Source organism: Cetorhinus maximus, chromosome 21 (assembly GCF_964194155.1).
Source record: "Cetorhinus maximus chromosome 21, sCetMax3.hap1.1, whole genome shotgun sequence".
NCBI lineage: Eukaryota > Metazoa > Chordata > Chondrichthyes > Lamniformes > Cetorhinidae > Cetorhinus > Cetorhinus maximus.
In genome coordinates, this window is record NC_135899.1 from 8,600,707 (window position 1) to 8,625,054 (window position 24,348).

The 24,348-nt window shown below is 45.7% G+C and overlaps 2 protein-coding genes across 2 annotated transcripts in view; both read left to right on the top strand.

Moving 5' to 3' along the window:
* Positions 1 to 24,348, top strand: part of LOC144695617 (tenascin-X-like) — a 205,783-nt gene that overhangs the window by 140,231 nt on the left and 41,204 nt on the right. The window lies entirely within an intron of this gene.
* LOC144695437 (tenascin-X-like) lies at positions 9,052 to 22,877 on the top strand. Its single transcript, XM_078566325.1, has 7 exons — positions 9,052 to 9,223; positions 10,554 to 10,835; positions 13,299 to 13,598; positions 15,171 to 15,461; positions 17,920 to 18,219; positions 19,801 to 20,082; positions 22,541 to 22,877. Exons 1-7 carry the CDS (start codon positions 9,052 to 9,054, stop codon positions 22,861 to 22,863), a joined length of 1,950 nt encoding a protein of 649 aa, XP_078422451.1. The 3' UTR covers positions 22,864 to 22,877.

The following is a 24,348-nucleotide window of genomic DNA, read 5'->3' on the forward strand; positions in this document are numbered from 1 at the left end:
TAAAATGATGATAACTGTTACCAGTGGCTGAAGTTTCAGTAACCTGAGGGCACAGATATAAGGCGATTGGCAAAAGAACCACAGGTGACACGAGGGAAAATAAACAGGAACTCAATAATTGGTTAGCATTTGGGATGTGCAACCTGAGGGGGCGGTGGATTCAATAGTAACCTTCAAAATGGATTTTTAAAAATTCTTTCATGTTGCTAAGCCAGCATTTTAATTACTCTTCCCTAATTGCCCTTCAGAAAGTAGTAGTGAGTTGCCTTCTCGAACAGCTGCAGTCCATCTGGATAAATGCTCAAAGGAGTATAATTACAGGCATATGGGCAAAGGGCCAGAGAGAGTGGGATTGCTTTTCAAAAGTGTAGTACAGACTCGATGGGCTGAATGGCCTCCGGTGCCGATGTTTCAACCGATGCCGTCACACTTTGACTATTACAGCCGTGTTACAATAAGTCACAATGGGAGATCAAATCCATTGATGGGTTAGTCAGACAGAGCAGCTCTCTTTGTGTGTGTCTCATCTCTCCTCTCTGTCCCAGTTGATCTCTTCCAATTGGTTTGTGAGAAGAAAAGTTCACTGGAGCGAGTTAAGCTGATGATTGGATCTCTGCCCAATCTGTATTCGTTCGACTTCTGCCAATCCCCAAGGAGAAAGAAAGACCTGCATTTCTATAGTACCTTTCACCAACAAAGCACATCCCAAAATGATTTACAGCCAATGATGGGCTTTTGAAGTGTAGTCACGGTTGTAATGTAGGAAACATGGCACAAACAGTAATATGATAATGTCCAGTTGTGTAGGTTGAAGGATAAATATTGGCCTGGACACTGGGGAGAGCCCCTCTGCTTGTCTTCAAAATAGTGCCATGGGAACTATTACATCCATGTGACAGGGCAGAGAGGCCTTGGTTTAACATCCCATCTGAAAGACTGCGCCTCCAACAGTGCAGCACACCTTCAGTACTGCACTGAAGTATCAGCTCTGATTTTTATGCCCAAGTGTCTAGCGTGGGTGTTGATGAACCGAGGATTCTCTGATTCAGAGGTGTGACTGTGAAATACTCACCACAGCTGATATCCCAACTCCTTCCAATGTACGGATACCTGTCAGTAAACTCGGTGGACCCCAGACATACAGATGCAGCTGGAGGTAGAGCTGACAGGAAGGACTGTCTCTCTCTCTATTTCTGCTCTGTATGGAGTACTGTGCTTCTGCCTCACTCCACACAGCACCAGGAGCAGACACAGTCAATTCCTGCTCTTTCTGTACATCTGCCCACTGTTTGCAATGTCTTTATGGTGCTGCGGAAGTGTTTTCCTCAAGGACTGTCTTCACACATTGAGCATTAACCCAAAGCCCCATCTGCCCAATTTACTGTTTTAGGTCAACATTAAAGATCCCACCACACTATGGAAAGAAGAGCAATAGAGCTCTCCCTGAGATCCTGCTCAATATTCCCAGTGTCCTATTCAATATTCCTGGCCATATTCTCCAGTGTGCTAGCCAATATTCCTGTTGTCCTGGCCAATGTTGCCAGTCTCCTTGGCAATATTTCTGGTGGCCTGCTCAACATTCACAATGTCCTGACAACATTCCCAGCCTTCTGTCAACGTTCCCAGCCTCCGGACAATATTTTCAGCATCCTGCCAATATTCCATGGAGTTCTGGCCAATATTCCCTAGTATCCTGCCAATATTCCCAATGTCCGATCCAATATTCCTCAGTGTCCTACCAGTATTCCCATAGGCATGTTCAGTATTTTGCTTACCTGGCCATAATCTCTGGGATACTTGACAATATTCCCAGTGTCCTGTTCAATATTCCTGGTTTCTTGGCCATATTCTCTAGCATCCTTGCCAACATTCCTGTTGTCCTGGCTAAATTCCTGTGGACCTGTCCAATATACTCAGTGTCCTGATAACAGTTGTGGTGCCCTGCGCGACTATTCCCCAGTGTTCTGTCTAGTGTCCTCAATGATCTGGCTAATATTTCCTGGTACCTCTTCCAATATTCCTGGTGTCCTGTCCAATATTCAAGGTGTCTGGGCTAATTTTCCAATATTAGAGGTACAAATTAATTTAAATTCAACACCTCGACTCCCAGACCCATGGCCTGGATCAGCCCCTCATTAATCTCATTGTTCTTTGCCTTGAATAACAATGGCTGCTCACTTCACAGTGAGGAACATAGGCATATTGCTAGAGAATGACCTGCTTTATCCAATCAAAGCCTGTCCTCGTTGTTATATTGTTTACCGTGAGGTGATAGTTTGACTATAAAAATACAAACTAAGTGTGTCATAGTGACTGAGATGGACTTCAGCATGCAAGAGTATCTTACAGGCTGCATAGGGAGTCACACAGAAGTGATTCTGATTGGTGGGAACCGTTTTGGGTGCTGGTTTTCCTCTGGGGATTCTCTGACTTTGTTGAGCTGGGTGTGGATTTGAGCCGCTGGTGAATATTTTAACTCTGTCCTTTCCTCCCCTCCCTCCTCCTTTGAGCCTCCACAGATAAAGACGCGGTCAAACCCGTTAAACTCAGCGCTCTTTCCATTTCTGGGGTGACTGCCCACTCGGTGCGGATCTCCTGGACGACACGGTTGGTCTTTGATTCCTTCCTGATCCAATACAGAGCCCAGGGCTCCCAGAGTGTGCAGAGCAGATTTGCAGAACGACAGAGAAACGGGCGGCGGAGTAGCAGTGGTGAATTTACTTTGTAGAGGGCTGGCAGGGACACAATGGGCCAAAAGGCCTCCTCTGTGCGGCACATATTCATGCGTCTAGGATTCCAAACATTTTCCAGTGGCAGGAGGGTCGGTAACCAGTGCACACAGATTGACGGGGATTGACAAAAGGACCAGAAACAACATGAGGAAACACTTATTACACAACGATCCGGACAAACACTGACTGAGTAGATGGTGGAAGATGAATCAATAATAACAGTGAAAAGAGATTCAAATAAATACTTGAAGGGGAAAAAGTAACTCAGTTATGGGGAAAGTGTAGGCGTGGTGGGACTAATTGGATTGATCTTTCAAAGATCCGGCACAGATATGGTGGGCGGAATGGCCTCATTCTGTGCTTATTCATTCTGTGATCCTCTGCCCAGCCTTCCTGTTAATAAAAGACATTGTGCCTTGGGTTTCTTCAGGAAGGTTTCAGACCTGGATGTGTTTATTCCTCATTTACTGTCTGTGTTTCAATTGAAGTAAATTGTGTTCTGATTTTCACGTGTGAGGTCCTTGCAGAACTATTTGTTTCAGTGAAAAGCTGGGGAAATTTCCCATCGGGAGATTCCTGACAGTCTGAGCTGGGTTGGATCTCAGGGTGTTATTAAACCCAGTTACACTCCTGAATCCAGTGAAGCTCCTTTTAGATTTACAAGTAATCAGACTGGACATTGAATTCTCAATGTTGTGATGTATGGTATCCCAACAGGTCTATTGAGTCTGTGCTTATCGAAGTTTCCTGTTAGTCTGTCAGAGTTTGTCTAGTTCACTGACAAAAGTCTAAAGCAATTCAGAATGTGCCGGGACCCAACCTGGTCTATTCATACTGATAATGGACATTATTAGCCATCTGTCCATATTCAAGCTCTCTAAGTGGCTCTGTTCTCTGTTAAATTCTACCTCTTTGGCCTAGCTTATAATTTCCTGTTCTGATATCTCTTTACGTATCTCACTGTTAAATTCCATCTGAAAATGCTCCTGTGATGGGCATTGGGATGTTTGACTATTCTAATGGTGCTAGATAAATGCAAGTTGTTGTTGTTCTCGGAGTCTGCTTCAGCTGCTGTTGAGGTGCTGTTAAATCTTGCATTCCTTGAGGCACCATTGACTTTAGGAGCATCTTTTCTCAGCTAAATTCTCCGTCAATGCTGGAGTGAGTTCCGCACTGGGATAGAGGGGAGAATCTTAGATGAGTTAAAGAGTGTTCCTCTCTCTTCCTCTCCTCATTGGGATTTGCTTTTCCTCCATTTCCTGTCTAGAACTGACTCGACCTTTCTCCTCAGGTCAGGCCAGAGGGCCGATTAACGATCATTGTTTTTATTTTAAATTGTAGTCTCCACAGATAAAGAGGGTCAGATGCCGATCGAAGTGGCAGATCTGGACAATTTCTCCGTGTCTAAGTTCACGGCCCAATCCCTCAAACTCTCATGGGAAACAGAGAGGACCTATGATTCCTTTCTCGTCGAATATGGGCTCGAGGGCTCTGAGGATGTGAGAAACCTCACGGTAACCAGTGACCGTCGATCCACCGTCATCACAGGCCTGAGGCCTACCACCGCCTACAGGCTCTATCTCTATGGGGTGTCTGGTGGCCAACGCACCAGGCCACTGACCACTTCCACCAACACCTCAGCTATCTCCCCTGAAAATGAGTGATACTTTGTAATGTCTGTTGCTTCCTAACCTACAAAAAAGAAAATTATCCCTGAATGTTTCTCTGGCAGACCAATGAGAAGAGGGAAATTGACTGAGGAAATGTCTGGGGACCAATCTCATGAGTGGGTGCTCTCGTTTTAACTTGCACAGCTCCAACAGAAATCATTCTGTTGCCATAGATATGGGACCTCTCCCAACATCAGAGCCGAGTATACCAGGCAGGTCCTGGGCACTCGGGGGGAGGGTGAGGGTGTCTCCCAGCCCCGAGCAATTCGAAAGTGACAGATCCGCTGCTCTGATCTGCAGGAAGATTTTTGTTTGTCCCTTTGACTGCAACTTACAACGTGTTAGATCTGTTTGATCCAAATGACAGAAACCAATCATCTCGGCCACAGGACATCACAGCAGAGCATTCAGTGCGATATTCCAGTGTCCAGTCCAATATTCCCACCGTCCTGTCCAATATTCCCTACTGTCCAATCCAATATTCCCACTGTCCTGTCCAAAATTCCCCAGTGCCCAGTCCAACATTCCCCAATCTTCAGTTCTGTAGGTCCAGTGCCCAGTACAATATTCCCCATTGTCCAGTTTAATATTCCCCAGTATTTCTGGTGCCCTGTCCAATATTTCCCATCACACAGGCTAACATAATATATTATAATCAGATTATTAATAGTACCATGTGTCCAACATTCCGGATGGTCCAGGTCAATATTCTGGTACGCTGTCCAGTATTTCCAATTACCTGTACAAGGCCCAAGGTATCCTGTCAAATATTTACAGTATTCTGTCCGATATTCCCAGTATCCTGGCTGATTTTACAATATTAAAGGCACGAAATGAATGCAAGTTTGATGTTGATCTTCAAAACCACACACCCAGGCCCATGGTTCGTGTCATGCCCTTCATTCATCTCATTGTTCGTTGTTAATTGTCCCTAATAACAATGGCTGCTCACTTCACAGTGAGGAACATTGGGATGTTGCTGGAGAATGAGCTGCTCTATCCAATCAAAGCCTTTCTTTTTACACTGTAATGGCAGAAACAGTCCGAGTTTGTTGTGAAGAGCTGGTATGAAACCACTTAGCATGTGGCGCCCTCTTGCTGGACATGTCACACAAACCTCCTGTCACACACTCCCCGTCACACTGTGCACACAATATAACTCCATCCCCGTTGTTACATTGTTTACCGCCAAACTAAGTGTGTCACAGTGACTGAGGTGGACTTCAGCATCCAAGAGTATCTTACAGGCTGCGTAGGGAGTCACACAGAAGTGATTCTGATTGGTGGGAGTCGTTTTGGCTGCTGGTTTTCCTCTGGGGTTTCTCTGACTTTGTTGACCTGTGTGTGGATTCAAGCCGCTGGTGAATATTTTACCTCTGCTCTTTCTTCCCCTCCCTCCTCCTTTGAGCCTCCACAGATAAAGACGCGGTCAAACCCGTTAAACTCGGCGCTCTTTCCATTTCCGGGGTGACTCCCCACTCGGTGCGGATCTCCTGGACGACACAGTTGGTCTTTGATTCCTTCCTGATCCAATACAGAGCCCAGGGCTCCCAGAGTGTGCGGAACCTGACGGTGACTGCCAATCGGCGCTCCTACCTCATCACAGGCCTGAGGCCTAACACCAAATACACCATCTATGTCTATGCGATTTCCAGAGGTCAACGCTCAGCACCATCGATAGCTGTAATCACCACAAGAGGTACCTATCGTTCTGCCAATCTCCATCACAATTCCCGGTGAAATACCTGCATTCTCCGTCTTTTGCCACCGCAGTCAGCGAAAAATATTTTCCTCATTTCTCACCGGATGCCTTTCTGAGGGAAAATATTTTCATCTGCTTTTACTTCCCATCTCCGATGGGCTTGTCTGCTGTCGATACTCTTTCTCTCTTCCATTCCCAAGCTTTTATCAGTTGCTGTGGCGATGCCGGTCACTCTGACCAATGACTGTGATAGACCGAGAAGCTCAGTGTTCCGGTCAATGGGAGCAGTGACTGTCTGAGAGCCAGAAAGTCGGATTCTCGTGTATTCACTGCCGCAAAGTCACAACTGATAGTGCTCAGTTATCATGTCAGCCAGCATTGAGGCTTCAAAATCTGGTCTAATCTCCCCCTTTGGGGATGTGCAGGCTCATCTATATTTATAACCCATGCTTGCAAAGGGGCTGCGTATAAATATCCTCCAGATTCATCCATGTGAATCATCTGCTTCCCAATGCCTTTTCCTGATAAACTTTGCACTGCTCCCCGCAGGAAAACTCAGCAACACATCATAGTTGGCCAACTTTCCTTCTCTGACCTTTAGCTCCCAGAACAATGGCTGACAATCCCCATTGGCCAAGGGTATGATGATGTGTCTGCGACTTTATCTCACGCACTTTCTCTACCACAGGCCTCGCGAACATGGTCAAAGAGGAGGAATTTCCTTCCTCTCATTTCTGTCAATCCCTTTATCCTTCATGAATTGTACTTTAGGAAGAATGTGTAGGCCTTGGAAAGAGGGCAGTGGAGATTCACTAGAATGGCTCCGGGGAGGAGGAACTTCAGTTATGTGGAGAGACTGGAGAAGCTCAGATTGTTCTCCTTGGATAACAGAAGATGAAGGAGAGATTTGAAAGAGCAGTTTAACATCTTGAAGGTTTTGAACAGAGGATATACACCTACATAAACGTGGTATACACTGCCTGAAAGTGTGGTGGAGCCAGATTCAATAGAGGCTTTCAGAAGGGAATTGGATAATTACCTGAGCAGAGCAGATTTACAGAACGACAAAGAAACAGGCGGGGGAGCAGCAGTGGTGAATTAAACTTGTAGAGGGCTGGCAGGGACACAATGGGCCAAAAGGCCTCCTCTGTGCGGTAAATGTTCATGAGTCTAGGATTTCAAACATTATCCAGTGGCAGGAGGCTCGGTAACCAGTGCACACAGATTGAAGGGGATTGACAGAAGGACCAGAAACAACATGAGGAAACATTTATTACACAACAATCTGGACAAACACTGTCTGTGAAGATGGTGGAAGACAGTTCAATAATGACAATGAAAAGAGACTCAAATAAATACTTGATGAGGAAAAATTAACTCGGTTATGGGGGAGGAGTAGGCGTGGTGGGACTAATTGGATTGATCTTTCCAAGATCCGGCTCAGACATGATGGGCTGAATGTGCTCCTCCTGTGCTCTATCATACTGTGATCCTCTGACCTACCTTCCTGTTAGGAAAAGACACTGTACACTGGGTTTCTTCAGGAAGGTTTCAGTCGTGGATAAGTTTATTCCCCATTTACTGTGTGTTTTAGTTGAAGTAAATTGTGTTCTGATTCTCACGTGTGAGATCCCTACAGAACTATTTGTTTCAGTGAAAAGCTGGGGAAATTTCCCATCGGGAGATTCCTGACAGTCTGAGCTCGGTTGGATATCAGGGTGTTATTAAACCCAGTTACACTCCTGAATCCAGTAAAGCTCCTTTTAGATTTACAAGTAACCAGACTGGACATTGAATTCTCAGTGTTGTGATGTATGGTGTCCCTACAGGTCTATTGAGTCTGTGCTTATCGAAGTTTCCTGTTAGTCTGTCAGAGTTTGTCTGGTTCAGTGACATAAAGGCTAAAGCAGTTCAGAATGTGCCGAGACTCAACCTGGTCTATGCATACTAATAATGGACATTATTACCCTTCTGTCCATATTCTTCAATCTCTCTAACTAGCTCTGTTCTCTGTTAAATTCTACCTCTTTGGCCAAGCTTTCCATTACCTTAAGATAAAAGCAAAAAACTGGAGATGCTGGAAATCCAAAACAAAAACAAAAATACCTGGAAAAACTCAGCAGGTCTGGCAGCATCCTGATTACCTGTTCCGATATCTCTATACATATCTCGGTGTTAAATTCCATCTGAAAACACTCCTGTGATGGGCATTGGGATGTTTGACTATTCTAACACTGCCAGATAAATGCAAGTTGTTGTTGTTCTCGGAGTCTGCTTCAGCTGCTGTTGAGGTCCGTTAAATCTTGCATTCCTTGAGGCACCATTGACTTTAGGAGCATCTTTTCTCAGCTAAATTCTCCGTCAATGCTGGAGTGAGTTCCGCACTGGGATAGAGGGGAGAATCTCAGATGAGTTAAGGAGTGTTCCTCTCTCTTCCTCTCCTCATTGGGATTTGTTTTTCCTCCATTTCCTGTCCAGAACTGACTCGACCTTTCTCCTCAGGTCAGGCCAGAGGGCCGATTAACGATCATTGTTTTTATTTTAAATTGTAGTCTCCACAGGTAAAGAAGGTCAGATGCCGATCGAAGTGGCGGATCTGGACAATTTCTCCGTGTCTAAGGTCACGGCCCAATCCCTGAAACTCTCCTGGGAAACAGAGAGGACCTATGATTCCTTTCTCATCGAATACGGGCTCGAGGGCTCTGAGGATGTGAGAAACATCACGGTAACCGGTGACCGTCGATTCACCGTCATCACAGGCCTGAGGCCTATCACCGCCTACAGGCTCCATCTCTATGGGGTGTCTGGTGGCCAACGCACCAGGCCACTGACCACTTCCGCCAACACCTCAGGTACTTCCACTGAAAACAAGTGATACTTTGTAATTTCTGTTGCTTCCTAACCTAGAAAAAGGAAAACTATCCCGGAATGTTTCCCTGACAGACCAATGAGAAGAGGGAAATTGACTGAGGAAACGTTTGGGAACCAATCTCATGAGTGGGTGCTCTCGTTTGAACTTGCACAGCTCCAACAGAAATCATTCTGTTGCTATAGATATGGGACCTCTACCAACATCAGAGCCGAGTATACCAGGCAGGTCCTGGGCACTCGGGGGGAGGGTGAGGGTGTCTCCCAGCCCCGAGCGATCCGAAGGTGACAGATCTGCTGCTCTGATCTACAGGGAGCTTTTTGTTTGTCCCTTTGACTGCAACTTACAACGTGTTAGATCTGTTTGATCCAAATGACAGAAACCAATCATCTTGGCCAAAGGACATTGCAGCAGAGTGTCCAGTCCAATATTTCCCACTGTCCATTTGAATGTTACCCACTTTCCAGTCCTATATTCCTGAGTCTCGAGTCCAATATTCCCACTGTCTGACCCGATATTCCCACTGTCCAGTCTAATATTCCCCACTGTCCAGTACAATATTCCCAGTGTCCAGTCGTATATTCCCCAGTGTCCAATCAAATGTTCCCCACTTTCCACTCCTATATTTCTGAGTCTCCAGTCCAATATTCCCACTGTCCACTCTAATATTCCCCAGTGTCCAGTCCAATATTCCCCACTGTCCAGTCTAATTTTCCCCAGTATTTCTGGTGCCTTGTCCAATGTTCACAGTGTACTGGGCAATATTCCTGATGTCCAGTCTAATATTTCCCATTATACTGGCGAACATAATACTATATTATAATTTATTATTAATACCATATTATTATTATCCTGTGTCCAATATTCGTGAGAGTTCTGGTCAATATTCTGGTGCACTGTCGAGTATTTCCAATTTCCTGTCCAAGGTCCCTGGTATCCTGTAAAATATTTCCAGTATTCTGTCCGATATTCCCAGTGTCCTGGCTGATTTTACAATATTAAAGGCACAAAATGAATTTAAGTTTGATGTTGCTGTTCAACACCCCAACTCCCAGACCCACGGCTTGAGTCAGCCCCTCATTCATCTGATTGTTCTTTGTTAATTGTCCTTAATAGCAATGGCTTCTCACTTCACAGTGAGGAACATTGGGATGTTGCTGGAGAATGAGCTGCTCTATCCAATCAAAGCCTTTCTTTTTAACACTGTAATGGCAGAGAGTCCGAGTTTGTTGTGAAGAGATGGTATGAAACCTCTTAGCATGTGGCGCCATCTTCCTGTACATGTCACACGAACCTACTGTCACACACTTCCCGTCACAGTGTGCACACAATACAACTCCATTCCCATTGTTGCATTGCTTACCGTGAGCCACAGCGAGTGAGGTGGACTTCAGCATCCAGGAGTATCTTACAGACTGCGTAGGGAGTCACACAGAAGTGATTCTGATTGGTGGGAATCATTTTGGCTGCTGGTTTCCTCTGGGGTTTCTCTGACTTTGTTGACCTGTGTGTGGATTCGAGCCGCTGGTGAATATTTCACCTTTGTTCTTTCCTCCCCTCCCTCCTTTGAGCCTCCACAGATAAAGACGCCGTCAAACCCATTAAACTCGGCGCTCTTTCCATTTCCGGGGTGACTGCCCACTCGGTGCGGATCTCCTGGATGACACAGTTGGTCTTTGATTCCTTTCTGATCCAATACAGAGCCGAGGGCTCCCAGGGTGTGCGGAACCTGACGGTGACTGCCAATCGGCGCTCCTACCTCATCACAGGCCTGAGGCCTAACACCAAATACACCATCTATGTCTATGCGATTTACAGAGGTCAACGCTCAGCACCATCGATAGCTGTAATCACCACAAGAGGTACCTATCGTTCAGCCAATCACCATCACAATTCCCGGTGAAATACCTGCATTCTCCGTCTTTTGCTACCGCAGTCAGTGAAAAATATTTTTCTCATTTCTCACCGGATGCCTTTCCGAAGGAAAATATTTTCATCCGCTTTTACTTCGCATCTCCGATGGGCTTGCCTGCTGTTGATATTTTCTCCATCTTTTCCATTCCCAAGCTTATATCGGTTGCTATGGCGATGCCGGTCACTCTGTCCAATGACTGTGATAGAACGAGAAGTTCAGTGTTCCGGTCAGTGGGAGCGGTGACTGTCTCAGAGCTGGAAAGTCGGATCCTCGTGTATTCACTTCCGCAAAGTCACAAGTGATGGTGCCCAGTTATCACGTCAGCCGGCATTGAGGCTTTCAAATCTGGTCTAATCTCTCCCTGTGAGGATGTGCAGGCTCATCTATATTTACAACTCACGCCTGCAATGGGGGCTGCGTATAAATATCCTCCAGTGATTCATCCTTGTGAATCATGTGCTTCCAAATGCCTTTTCCTGATTAAATTTGTTCTTCTCCTGACAGGAAAACTCAACAACACATCATAGTTGGCCAACTTTCCTTCTCTGACCTGTACCTCCCAGAACAATGGCCAACAGTCCCCTTTGGACAAGGGTATGATGATGTGTCTGCGACTTTATCTCATGCTCTTCTGCTACCCCAGGCCTCGCGAACATGGTCAAAGAGGAGGAATTTCCTTCCTCTCATTTCTGTCAATCTCTTTATCTTTCACGAACCGCACTTTAGGAAGGATGTGCAGGCCTTGGAAAGAGGGCAGTGGAGATTCAGTAGAATGGTTCCAGGGAGGAGAAACTTCAGTTACGTGGAGAGACTGGAGATCAGATTGTTCTCCTTGGAGCAGAGAAGATGAAGGAGAGATTTGAAAGAGCAGTTTAAAATCTAGAAGGGTTTAAACAGAGGACATATGCCTATATAAACGTGGTATGCACTGCCTGAAAGTGTGGTGGAGCCAGATTCAATAGAGGCTTTCAGAAGGGAATTGGATAATTACCTGAGCAGAGCAGATTTGCAGAATGACAGAGAAACGGGCGGGGGAGTAGCAGTGGTGAACTGACCTTGCAGAGGGCTGGCAGGGACACAATGGGCCAAAAGGCCTCCTCCATGCGATAAATATTCATGAGTCTAGGATTCCAAACATTTTCCAGTGGCAGGAGGGTTGGTAACCAGTGCACACAGATCGAAGAGGATTGGCAAAAGAAACAGAAACAACATGAGGAAACATTTATTACACAATGATCTGGACAAACATTGTCTGTGAAGATGATGGAGGACGATTCAATAATAACAGTGAAAAGAGACTCAGATAAATACTTGAAGAGGAAAATTTAACTCGGTTATGGGGGAGGAGTAGGCGTGTTGGGAATAATTGAATTGATCTTTCAAAGATCTGGCACAGACATGATGGGCAGAATGGCCTCCTTCTGTGCTCTATCATTCTGTGGTGCTCTGACCTGCCTTCCTGTTAATAAAAGACATTGTGCCTTGGGTTTCTTCAGGAAGCTTTCAGAACTGGATGTGTTTATTCCCCGTTTACTCTCTGTGTTTTAGTTGAAGTAAATTGTGTTCTGATTCTCCCGTGTGAGGTCCCTGCAGAACTATTTGTTTCAGAGAATAGCTGGGGATATTTCCCATTGGGAGATTCCTGACAGGCTGAGCTGGGTTGGATTTCAGGGTGTTATTAAACCCAGTTACACTCCTGAATCCAGTGAAGCTCCTTTCAGAGTTACAAGTAAGCAGACTGGACATTGAATTCTCAGTGTTGTGATGTATGGTGTCCCTACAGGTCTATTGAGTCTGTGCTTATCGAAGTTTCCTGTTAGTCTATCAGAGTTTGTCTGGTTCAGTGACATAAAGACTAAAGTAGTTAAGAATGTGCCGAGACTCAACCTGGTCTATTCATTCTAATAATGGACAATATTACCCTTCTGTCCGTATTCTTCAACCTCTCTAAACAGCTCTGTTCTCCATTAAATTGTACCTCTTTGGCCAAGCTTTCCATTACCTGTTCTGATATCTCTATACGTGTCTCGCTGTTAAATTCCATCCGAAAACACTTCTGTGATGGGCATTGGGATGTTTGACTATTCTAACAGTGCTAGATAAATGCAAGTTGTTGTTGTTCTCCGAATCTGCTTCAGCTGCTGTTGAGGTCCGTTAAATCTTGCATTCCTTGAAGCACCATTGACTTTAGGAGCATCTTTTCTCAGCCAAATTCTCCGTCAATGCTGGAGTGAGTTCCGTACTGGGATAGAGGGGAGAATCTCAGATGAGTTAAGGAGTGTTCTTCTCTCTTCCTCTCCTCATTGGGATTTTCTTTTCCTCCATTTCTCGTCCAGAACTCACTCGATCTTTCTCCTCAGGTCAGGCCAGAGGGCCGATTAACGATCATTGTTTTTATTTTAAATTGTAGTCTCCACAGATAAAGAGGGTCAGATGCCGATCGAAGTGACGGATCTGGACAATTTCTCCGTGTCTAAGGTCATGGCCCAATCCCTCAAACTCTCCTGGGAAACAGAGAGGACCTATGATTCCTTTCTCATCGAATACGGGCTCGAGGGCTCTGAGGATGTGAGAAACCTCACGGTAACCGGTGACCGTCGATTCACCGTCATCACAGGCCTGAGGCCTACCACCGCCTACAGGCTCCATCTCTATGGGGTGTCTGGTGGCCAACGCACCAGGCCACTGACCACTTCCGCCAACACCTCAGGTATCTCCACTGAAAACGAGTGATATTTTGTAATTTCTGTTGCTTCATAACCTAGAAAAAGGAAAACTATCCCTGAATGTTTCTCTGACAGAGGGAAATTGACCGAGAAAATGTTTGGGGACCACTCTCATGAGTGGGTGCTCTCATTTTAACTTGCACAGGTCCAACAGAAATCATTCTGTTGCCATAGATATGGGACCTCTACCAACATCAGAGCTGAGTATACCAGGCAGGTCCTGGGCACTTGGGGGGAGGGGAAGGTGTCTCCCAGCCCCGATCAATTCGAAGGTGACAGATCCGCTGCTCTGATCTGCAGGAAACTTGTTTCAGTCCCTTGACTGCAACTTACAACGTGTTAGATCTGTTTTATCCAAATGACAGAAACCAATTATCTCGGCCAGGGGACATCACAGCATTCAGTGAACTATTCCAGTGTCCAGTCCAATATTCCCACTATCCTGTCTGATATTCCCAGGGTCCAGTCCAATATTCCCCACTGTCCAATCCAATATTCCCCACTGTCCAGTCCAATACTCCCCACTGTGCAGTCCAATACTCCCCAGTGTCCAGTCCAATACTCATCACTGTCCAGTCCAATCTTCCGAACTGTCCAGTCCAATATTCCCCATGTCCACTCCAAGATTTGCACCGTCCAGTCCAACTTTCCCCACTGTCCAGTCCAGTAGTTCCACTGTCCAGTCCAATATTTCCCAGTATTTCTGGTGCCCTGCCCAATATTCCCAATGTACTGGGCAATGTTCCAGGTGTCCAGTCCAATATTTACAATTACACTGGCTAACACAATACTATATAATAATATATTATTGATATATTATTAATATTATAATATTACTGAGAATCCAATATTCCTGATACTTCCAATATTTCCTGGTATCCTGTCAAATATTTCCAGTATCCTGTCCAATATTCCCAGTGTCATGGCTGATTTTCCAATATTAAAGGCACAAAGTTAATGCAAGTTTGATGTTGCTGTTCAGCACCCCAACACCCAGACCCATGGCTCGAGTCAGCCCCTCATTATTCTCATTCTTCTTTGTTAATTGTCGCTAATAACAATGCTGCTCACTTCACAGTGAGGAACATTGGGATGTTGCTGGAGAATGAGCTGCTCTATCCAATCAAAGCCTTTCTTTTTAAAACAGTAATGGCAGAACCAGTCCGAGTTTGTTGTGAAGAGCTGGTATGAAACCTCTTAGCATGTAGCGCCCTCTTGCTGGACATGTCACACGAACCTCCTGTCACACACTCCCCGTCACACTGTGCAGACAATACAACTCCATCCGCATTCTTACATTGCTTACCGTAAGGTGACGGTTTGTCGGTTAATAGCCAAACTAAGTGTGTCACAGTGACTGAGGTGTACTTCAGCATCCAAGAGTATCTTACAGGCTGCGTAGGGAGTCACACAGAAGTGATTCTGATTGGTGGGTATCGTTTTGGCTGCTGGTTTTCCTCTGGGGTTTCTTTGACTTTGTTAAGCTGTGTGTGGATTCAAGCCGCTGGTGAATATTTTACTTCTGTTCTTTCCTTCCCCCCCCCTCCTCCTTTGAGCCTCCACAGATAAAGACACCGTCAAACCCGTTAAACTCGGCGCTCTTTCCATTTCCGGGGTGACTGCCCACTCGGTGCGGATCTCCTGGACGACACAGTTGGTCTTTGATTCCTTCCTGATCCAATACAGAGCCCAGGGCTCCCAGAGTGTGCGGAACCTGACGGTGACTGCCAATTGGCGCTCCTACCTCATCACAGGCCTGAGGCCTAACACCAAATACACCATCTATGTCTATGCGATTTCCAGAGGTCAACGCTCAGCACCATCGATAGCTGTAATCACCACAAGAGGTACCTATCGTTCAGCCAATCGCCATCACAATTCCCGGTGAAATACCTGCATTTTCCGTCTTTTACTTCCACAGTCAGCGAAAAATATTTTCCTCATTTCTCACCGGATGCCTTTATGTGGGAAAATATTACGTCTGCTTTTACTTCCCATCTCCGATTGGCTTCTCGGCTGTCGATTCTCTTTCTCTCTTTTCCATTCCCCAACTTATATCGGTTGCTATGGCGATGCCGGTCACTCTGGACCGATGACTGTGATAGACCGAGAAGATCAGTGTTCCGGTCAGTGGGAGCGGTGACTGTCTGAGAGCCGGAAACTCGGATCCTCATGTATTCACTGCCGCAAAGTCTCAAGTGATGGTGCCCAGTTATCCCGTCAGGCCGGCATTGAGGCTTCCAAATCTGGTCTAATCTCTCCCTGTGAGGATGTGCAGCCTCATCTGTACTTATAACTCACGCCCGCAATGGGAGCTGCGTATAAATATCCTCCAGTGATTCATCCTTGTGAATCATGTGCTTCCCAATGCCTTTTCCTGATTAACTTTGTGCTGCTCCCCGCAGGAAACCTCAACAACACATCATAGTTGGCCAACTTTCCTTCTCTGAACTGTTGCTCCCAGAACCATGGCCGATGGTCCACATTGGACAAGGGTATGATGATGTGTCTGCGACTTTATCTCATGCTCTTCCGCTACCCCAGGCCTTGCGATCGTGGTCAGAAAGGAGGAATTTCCTTCCTCTCATTTCTGACAATCGCTTAATCCTTCACGAACTGTACTTTAGGAAGGATGTGCAGGCCTTGGAAAGAGGGCAGTGGAAATTCACTAGAATGGTTCCAGGGAGGAGGAACTTCAGTTATGTGGAGAGACTGGAGATCAGATTGTTCTCCTTGGAACAGAGAAGACGAAGGAGAGATTTCAAAGAATCTAAATCTAGAAGGGTTTAAACAGAGGACATACGCCTATATAAACGTGGTATGCACTGCCTGAAAGTGTGGTGGAGCCAGATTCAATAGAGGCTTTCAGAAGGGAATTGGATAATTACCTGAGCAGAGCAGATTTGCAGAATGACAGAGAAACGGGCGGGGGAGTAGCAGTGGTGAACTGACCTTGCAGAGGGCTGGCAGGGACACAATGGGCCAAAAGGCCTCCTCCATGCGATAAATATTCATGAGTCTAGGATTCCAAACATTTTCCAGTGGCAGGAGGGTTGGTAACCAGTGCACACAGATCGAAGAGGATTGGCAAAAGAAACAGAAACAACATGAGGAAACATTTATTACACAATGATCTGGACAAACACTGTCTGTGAAGATGATGGAGGACGATTCAATAATAAGTGAAAAGAGACTCAGATAAATACTTGAAGAGGAAAAATTAACTCGGTTATGGGGGAGGAGTAGGCGTGTTAGGAATAATTGAATTGATCTTTCAAAGATCTGGCACAGACATGATGGGCAGAATGGCCTCCTTCTGTGCTCTATCATGTTGTGATCCTCTGACCGCCTTCCTGTTAGTAAAAGACATTGTGCCTTGGGTTTCGTCAGGAAGCTTTCAGAACTGGATGTGTTTATTCCCCGTTTACTCTCTGTGTTTTAGTTGAAGTAAATTGTGTTCTGATTCTCCCGTGTGAGGTCCCTGCAGAACTACTTGTTTCAGTGAATAGCTGGGGAAATTTCCCATTGGGAGATTCCTGACAGGCTGAGCTGGGTTGGATATCAGGGTGTTATTAAACCCAGTTGCACTCCTGAATCCCAGTGAAGCTCCTTTTAGATTTACAAGTAAGCAGACTGGACATTGAATTCTCGATGTTGTGATGTAAGGTGTCCCTACAGGTCTATTGAGTCTGTGCTTATCAAAGTTTCCTGTTAGTCTATCAGAGTTTGTCTAGTTCAGTGACATAAAGACTAAAGTAGTTAAGAATGTGCCGAGACTCAACCTGGTCTATTCATTCTAATAATGGACAATATTACCCTTCTGTCCGTATTCTTCAACCTCTCTAAACAGCTCTGTTCTCCATTAAATTGTACCTCTTTGGCCAAGCTTTCCATTACCTGTTCTGATATCTCTATACGTGTCTCGCTGTTAAATTCCATCCGAAAACACTTCTGTGATGGGCATTGGGATGTTTGACTATTCTAACAGTGCTAGATAAATGCAAGTTGTTGTTGTTCTCCGAATCTGCTTCAGCTGCTGTTGAGGTCCGTTAAATCTTGCATTCCTTGAAGCACCATTGACTTTAGGAGCATCTTTTCTCAGCCAAATTCTCCGTCAATGCTGGAGTGAGTTCCGTACTGGGATAGAGGGGAGAATCTCAGATGAGTTAAGGAGTGTTCTTCTCTCTTCCTCTCCTCATTGGGATTTTCTTTTCCTCCATTTCTCGTCCAGAACTCACTCGATCTTTCTCCTCAGGTCAGGCCAGAGGGCCGATTAACGATCATTGTTTTTATTTTAAATTGTAGTCTCCACAGATAAAGAGGGTCAGATGCCGATCGAAGTGACGGATCTGGACAATTTCTCCGTGTCTAAGGTCATGGCCCAATCCCTCAAACTCTCCTGGGAAACAGAGAGGACCTATGATTCCATTCTCATCGAATACGGGCTCGAGGGCTCTGAGGATGTGAGAAACCTCACGGTAACCGGTGACCGTCGATTCACCGTCATCACAGGCCTGAGGCCTACCACCGCCTACAGGCTCCATCTCTATGGGGTGTCTGGTGGCCAACGCACCAGGCCACTGACCACTTCCGCCAACACCTCAGGTATCTCCACTGAAAACGAGTGATATTTTGTAATTTCTGTTGCTTCATAACCTAGAAAAAGGAAAACTATCCCTGAATGTTTCTCTGACAGAGGGAAATTGACCGAGAAAATGTTTGGGGACCACTCTCATGAGTGGGTGCTCTCATTTTAACTTGCACAGGTCCAACAGAAATCATTCTGTTGCCATAGATATGGGACCTCTACCAACATCAGAGCTGAGTATACCAGGCAGGTCCTGGGCACTTGGGGGGAGGGGAAGGTGTCTCCCAGCCCCGATCAATTCGAAGGTGACAGATCCGCTGCTCTGATCTGCAGGAAACTTGTTTCAGTCCCTTGACTGCAACTTACAACGTGTTAGATCTGTTTTATCCAAATGACAGAAACCAATTATCTCGGCCAGGGGACATCACAGCATTCAGTGAACTATTCCAGTGTCCAGTCCAATATTCCCACTATCCTGTCTGATATTCCCAGGGTCCAGTCCAATATTCCCCACTGTCCAATCCAATATTCCCCACTGTCCAGTCCAATACTCCCCACTGTGCAGTCCAATACTCCCCAGTGTCCAGTCCAATACTCATCACTGTCCAGTCCAATCTTCCGAACTGTCCAGTCCAATATTCCCCATGTCCACTCCAAGATTTGCACCGTCCAGTCCAACTTTCCCCACTGTCCAGTCCAGTAGTTCCACTGTCCAGTCCAATATTTCCCAGTATTTCTGGTGCCCTGCCCAATATTCCCAATGTACTGGGCAATGTTCCAGGTGTCCAGTCCAATATTTACAATTACACTGGCTAACACAATACTATATAATAATATATTATTGATATATTATTAATATTATAATATTACTGAGAATCCAATATTCCTGATACTTCCAATACTTCCTGGTATCCTGTCAAATATTTCCAGTATCCTGTCCAATATTCCCAGTGTCATGGCTGATTTTCCAATATTAAAGGCACAAAGTTAATGCAAGTTTGATGTTGCTGTTCAGCACCCCAACACCCAGACCCATGGCTCGAGTCAGCCCCTCATTATTCTCATTCTTCTTTGTTAATTGTCGCTAATAACAATGCTGCTCACTTCACAGTGAGGAACATTGGGATGTTGCTGGAGAATGAGCTGCTCTATCCAATCAAAGCCTTTCTTTTTAAAACAGTAATGGCAGAACCAGTCCGAGTTTGTTGTGAAGAGCTGGTATGAAACCTCTTAGCATGTAGCGCCCTCTTGCTGGACATGTCACACGAACCTCCTGTCACACACTCCCCGTCACACTGTGCAGACAATACAACTCCATCCGCATTCTTACATTGCTTACCGTAAGGTGACGGTTTGTCGGTTAATAGCCAAACTAAGTGTGTCACAGTGACTGAGGTGTACTTCAGCATCCAAGAGTATCTTACAGGCTGCGTAGGGAGTCACACAGAAGTGATTCTGATTGGTGGGTATCGTTTTGGCTGCTGGTTTTCCTCTGGGGTTTCTTTGACTTTGTTAAGCTGTGTGTGGATTCAAGCCGCTGGTGAATATTTTACTTCTGTTCTTTCCTTCCCCCCCCCTCCTCCTTTGAGCCTCCACAGATAAAGACACCGTCAAACCCGTTAAACTCGGCGCTCTTTCCATTTCCGGGGTGACTGCCCACTCGGTGCGGATCTCCTGGACGACACAGTTGGTCTTTGATTCCTTCCTGATCCAATACAGAGCCCAGGGCTCCCAGAGTGTGCGGAACCTGACGGTGACTGCCAATTGGCGCTCCTACCTCATCACAGGCCTGAGGCCTAACACCAAATACACCATCTATGTCTATGCGATTTCCAGAGGTCAACGCTCAGCACCATCGATAGCTGTAATCACCACAAGAGGTACCTATCGTTCAGCCAATCGCCATCACAATTCCCGGTGAAATACCTGCATTTTCCGTCTTTTACTTCCACAGTCAGCGAAAAATATTTTCCTCATTTCTCACCGGATGCCTTTATGTGGGAAAATATTACGTCTGCTTTTACTTCCCATCTCCGATTGGCTTCTCGGCTGTCGATTCTCTTTCTCTCTTTTCCATTCCCCAACTTATATCGGTTGCTATGGCGATGCCGGTCACTCTGGACCGATGACTGTGATAGACCGAGAAGATCAGTGTTCCGGTCAGTGGGAGCGGTGACTGTCTGAGAGCCGGAAACTCGGATCCTCATGTATTCACTGCCGCAAAGTCTCAAGTGATGGTGCCCAGTTATCCCGTCAGGCCGGCATTGAGGCTTCCAAATCTGGTCTAATCTCTCCCTGTGAGGATGTGCAGCCTCATCTGTACTTATAACTCACGCCCGCAATGGGAGCTGCGTATAAATATCCTCCAGTGATTCATCCTTGTGAATCATGTGCTTCCCAATGCCTTTTCCTGATTAACTTTGTGCTGCTCCCCGCAGGAAACCTCAACAACACATCATAGTTGGCCAACTTTCCTTCTCTGAACTGTTGCTCCCAGAACCATGGCCGATGGTCCACATTGGACAAGGGTATGATGATGTGTCTGCGACTTTATCTCATGCTCTTCCGCTACCCCAGGCCTTGCGATCGTGGTCAGAAAGGAGGAATTTCCTTCCTCTCATTTCTGACAATCGCTTAATCCTTCACGAACTGTACTTTAGGAAGGATGTGCAGGCCTTGGAAAGAGGGCAGTGGAAATTCACTAGAATGGTTCCAGGGAGGAGGAACTTCAGTTATGTGGAGAGACTGGAGATCAGATTGTTCTCCTTGGAACAGAGAAGACGAAGGAGAGATTTCAAAGAATCTAAATCTAGAAGGGTTTAAACAGAGGACATACGCCTATATAAACGTGGTATGCACTGCCTGAAAGTGTGGTGGAGCCAGATTCAATAGAGGCTTTCAGAAGGGAATTGGATAATTACCTGAGCAGAGCAGATTTGCAGAATGACAGAGAAACGGGCGGGGGAGTAGCAGTGGTGAACTGACCTTGCAGAGGGCTGGCAGGGACACAATGGGCCAAAAGGCCTCCTCCATGCGATAAATATTCATGAGTCTAGGATTCCAAACATTTTCCAGTGGCAGGAGGGTTGGTAACCAGTGCACACAGATCGAAGAGGATTGGCAAAAGAAACAGAAACAACATGAGGAAACATTTATTACACAATGATCTGGACAAACACTGTCTGTGAAGATGATGGAGGACGATTCAATAATAAGTGAAAAGAGACTCAGATAAATACTTGAAGAGGAAAAATTAACTCGGTTATGGGGGAGGAGTAGGCGTGTTAGGAATAATTGAATTGATCTTTCAAAGATCTGGCACAGACATGATGGGCAGAATGGCCTCCTTCTGTGCTCTATCATGTTGTGATCCTCTGACCGCCTTCCTGTTAGTAAAAGACATTGTGCCTTGGGTTTCGTCAGGAAGCTTTCAGAACTGGATGTGTTTATTCCCCGTTTACTCTCTGTGTTTTAGCTGAAGTAAATTGTGTTCTGATTCTCCCGTGTGAGGTCCCTGCAGAACTACTTGTTTCAGTGAATAGCTGGGGAAATTTCCCATTGGGAGATTCCTGACAGGCTGAGCTGGGTTGGATATCAGGGTGTTATTAAACCCAGTTGCACTCCTGAATCCCAGTGAAGCTCCTTTTAGATTTACAAGTAAGCAGACTGGACATTGAATTCTCGATGTTGTGATGTAAGGTGTCCCTACAGGTCTATTGAGTCTGTGCTTATCAAAGTTTCCTGTTAGTCTATCAGAGTTTGTCTAGTTCAGTGACATAAAGACTAAAGTAGTTAAGAATGTGCCGAGACTCAACCTGGTCTATTCATTCTAATAATGGACAATATTACCCTTCTGTCCGTATTCTTCAACCTCTCTAAACAGCTCTGTTCTCCATTAAATTGTACCTCTTTGGCCAAGCTTTCCATTACCTGTTCTGATATCTCTATACGTGTCTCGCTGTTAAATTCCATCCGAAAACACTTCTGTGATGGGCATTGGGATGTTTGACTATTCTAACAGTGCTAGATAAATGCAAGTTGTTGTTGTTCTCCGAATCTGCTTCAGCTGCTGTTGAGGTCCGTTAAATCTTGCATTCCTTGAAGCACCATTGACTTTAGGAGCATCTTTTCTCAGCCAAATTCTCCGTCAATGCTGGAGTGAGTTCCGTACTGGGATAGAGGGGAGAATCTCAGATGAGTTAAGGAGTGTTCTTCTCTCTTCCTCTCCTCATTGGGATTTTCTTTTCCTCCATTTCTCGTCCAGAACTCACTCGATCTTTCTCCTCAGGTCAGGCCAGAGGGCCGATTAACGATCATTGTTTTTATTTTAAATTGTAGTCTCCACAGATAAAGAGGGTCAGATGCCGATCGAAGTGACGGATCTGGACAATTTCTCCGTGTCTAAGGTCATGGCCCAATCCCTCAAACTCTCCTGGGAAACAGAGAGGACCTATGATTCCTTTCTCATCGAATACGGGCTCGAGGGCTCTGAGGATGTGAGAAACCTCACGGTAACCGGTGACCGTCGATTCACCGTCATCACAGGCCTGAGGCCTACCACCGCCTACAGGCTCCATCTCTATGGGGTGTCTGGTGGCCAACGCACCAGGCCACTGACCACTTCCGCCAACACCTCAGGTATCTCCACTGAAAACGAGTGATATTTTGTAATTTCTGTTGCTTCATAACCTAGAAAAAGGAAAACTATCCCTGAATGTTTCTCTGACAGAGGGAAATTGACCGAGAAAATGTTTGGGGACCACTCTCATGAGTGGGTGCTCTCATTTTAACTTGCACAGGTCCAACAGAAATCATTCTGTTGCCATAGATATGGGACCTCTACCAACATCAGAGCTGAGTATACCAGGCAGGTCCTGGGCACTTGGGGGGAGGGGAAGGTGTCTCCCAGCCCCGATCAATTCGAAGGTGACAGATCCGCTGCTCTGATCTGCAGGAAACTTGTTTCAGTCCCTTGACTGCAACTTACAACGTGTTAGATCTGTTTTATCCAAATGACAGAAACCAATTATCTCGGCCAGGGGACATCACAGCATTCAGTGAACTATTCCAGTGTCCAGTCCAATATTCCCACTATCCTGTCTGATATTCCCAGGGTCCAGTCCAATATTCCCCACTGTCCAATCCAATATTCCCCACTGTCCAGTCCAATACTCCCCACTGTGCAGTCCAATACTCCCCAGTGTCCAGTCCAATACTCATCACTGTCCAGTCCAATCTTCCGAACTGTCCAGTCCAATATTCCCCATGTCCACTCCAAGATTTGCACCGTCCAGTCCAACTTTCCCCACTGTCCAGTCCAGTAGTTCCACTGTCCAGTCCAATATTTCCCAGTATTTCTGGTGCCCTGCCCAATATTCCCAATGTACTGGGCAATGTTCCAGGTGTCCAGTCCAATATTTACAATTACACTGGCTAACACAATACTATATAATAATATATTATTGATATATTATTAATATTATAATATTACTGAGAATCCAATATTCCTGATACTTCCAATACTTCCTGGTATCCTGTCAAATATTTCCAGTATCCTGTCCAATATTCCCAGTGTCATGGCTGATTTTCCAATATTAAAGGCACAAAGTTAATGCAAGTTTGATGTTGCTGTTCAGCACCCCAACACCCAGACCCATGGCTCGAGTCAGCCCCTCATTATTCTCATTCTTCTTTGTTAATTGTCGCTAATAACAATGCTGCTCACTTCACAGTGAGGAACATTGGGATGTTGCTGGAGAATGAGCTGCTCTATCCAATCAAAGCCTTTCTTTTTAAAACAGTAATGGCAGAACCAGTCCGAGTTTGTTGTGAAGAGCTGGTATGAAACCTCTTAGCATGTAGCGCCCTCTTGCTGGACATGTCACACGAACCTCCTGTCACACACTCCCCGTCACACTGTGCAGACAATACAACTCCATCCGCATTCTTACATTGCTTACCGTAAGGTGACGGTTTGTCGGTTAATAGCCAAACTAAGTGTGTCACAGTGACTGAGGTGTACTTCAGCATCCAAGAGTATCTTACAGGCTGCGTAGGGAGTCACACAGAAGTGATTCTGATTGGTGGGTATCGTTTTGGCTGCTGGTTTCCTCTGGGGTTTCTTTGACTTTGTTAAGCTGTGTGTG

What these genes read in the sequence shown, in the direction of transcription:
- LOC144695437 (XM_078566325.1), top strand. Translation starts at nt 9,052, where the DNA reads ATGAGAAGAGGGAAATTGACTGAGGAAACGTTTGGGAACCAATCTCAT. An exon ending in AGCTGTAATCACCACAAGAG is followed by an intron (nt 10,836 to 13,298) that starts GTACCTATCGTT and finishes TTTAAATTGTAG; the next exon opens with TCTCCACAGATAAAGAGGGT. An exon ending in AGCTGTAATCACCACAAGAG is followed by an intron (nt 15,462 to 17,919) that starts GTACCTATCGTT and finishes TTTAAATTGTAG; the next exon opens with TCTCCACAGATAAAGAGGGT.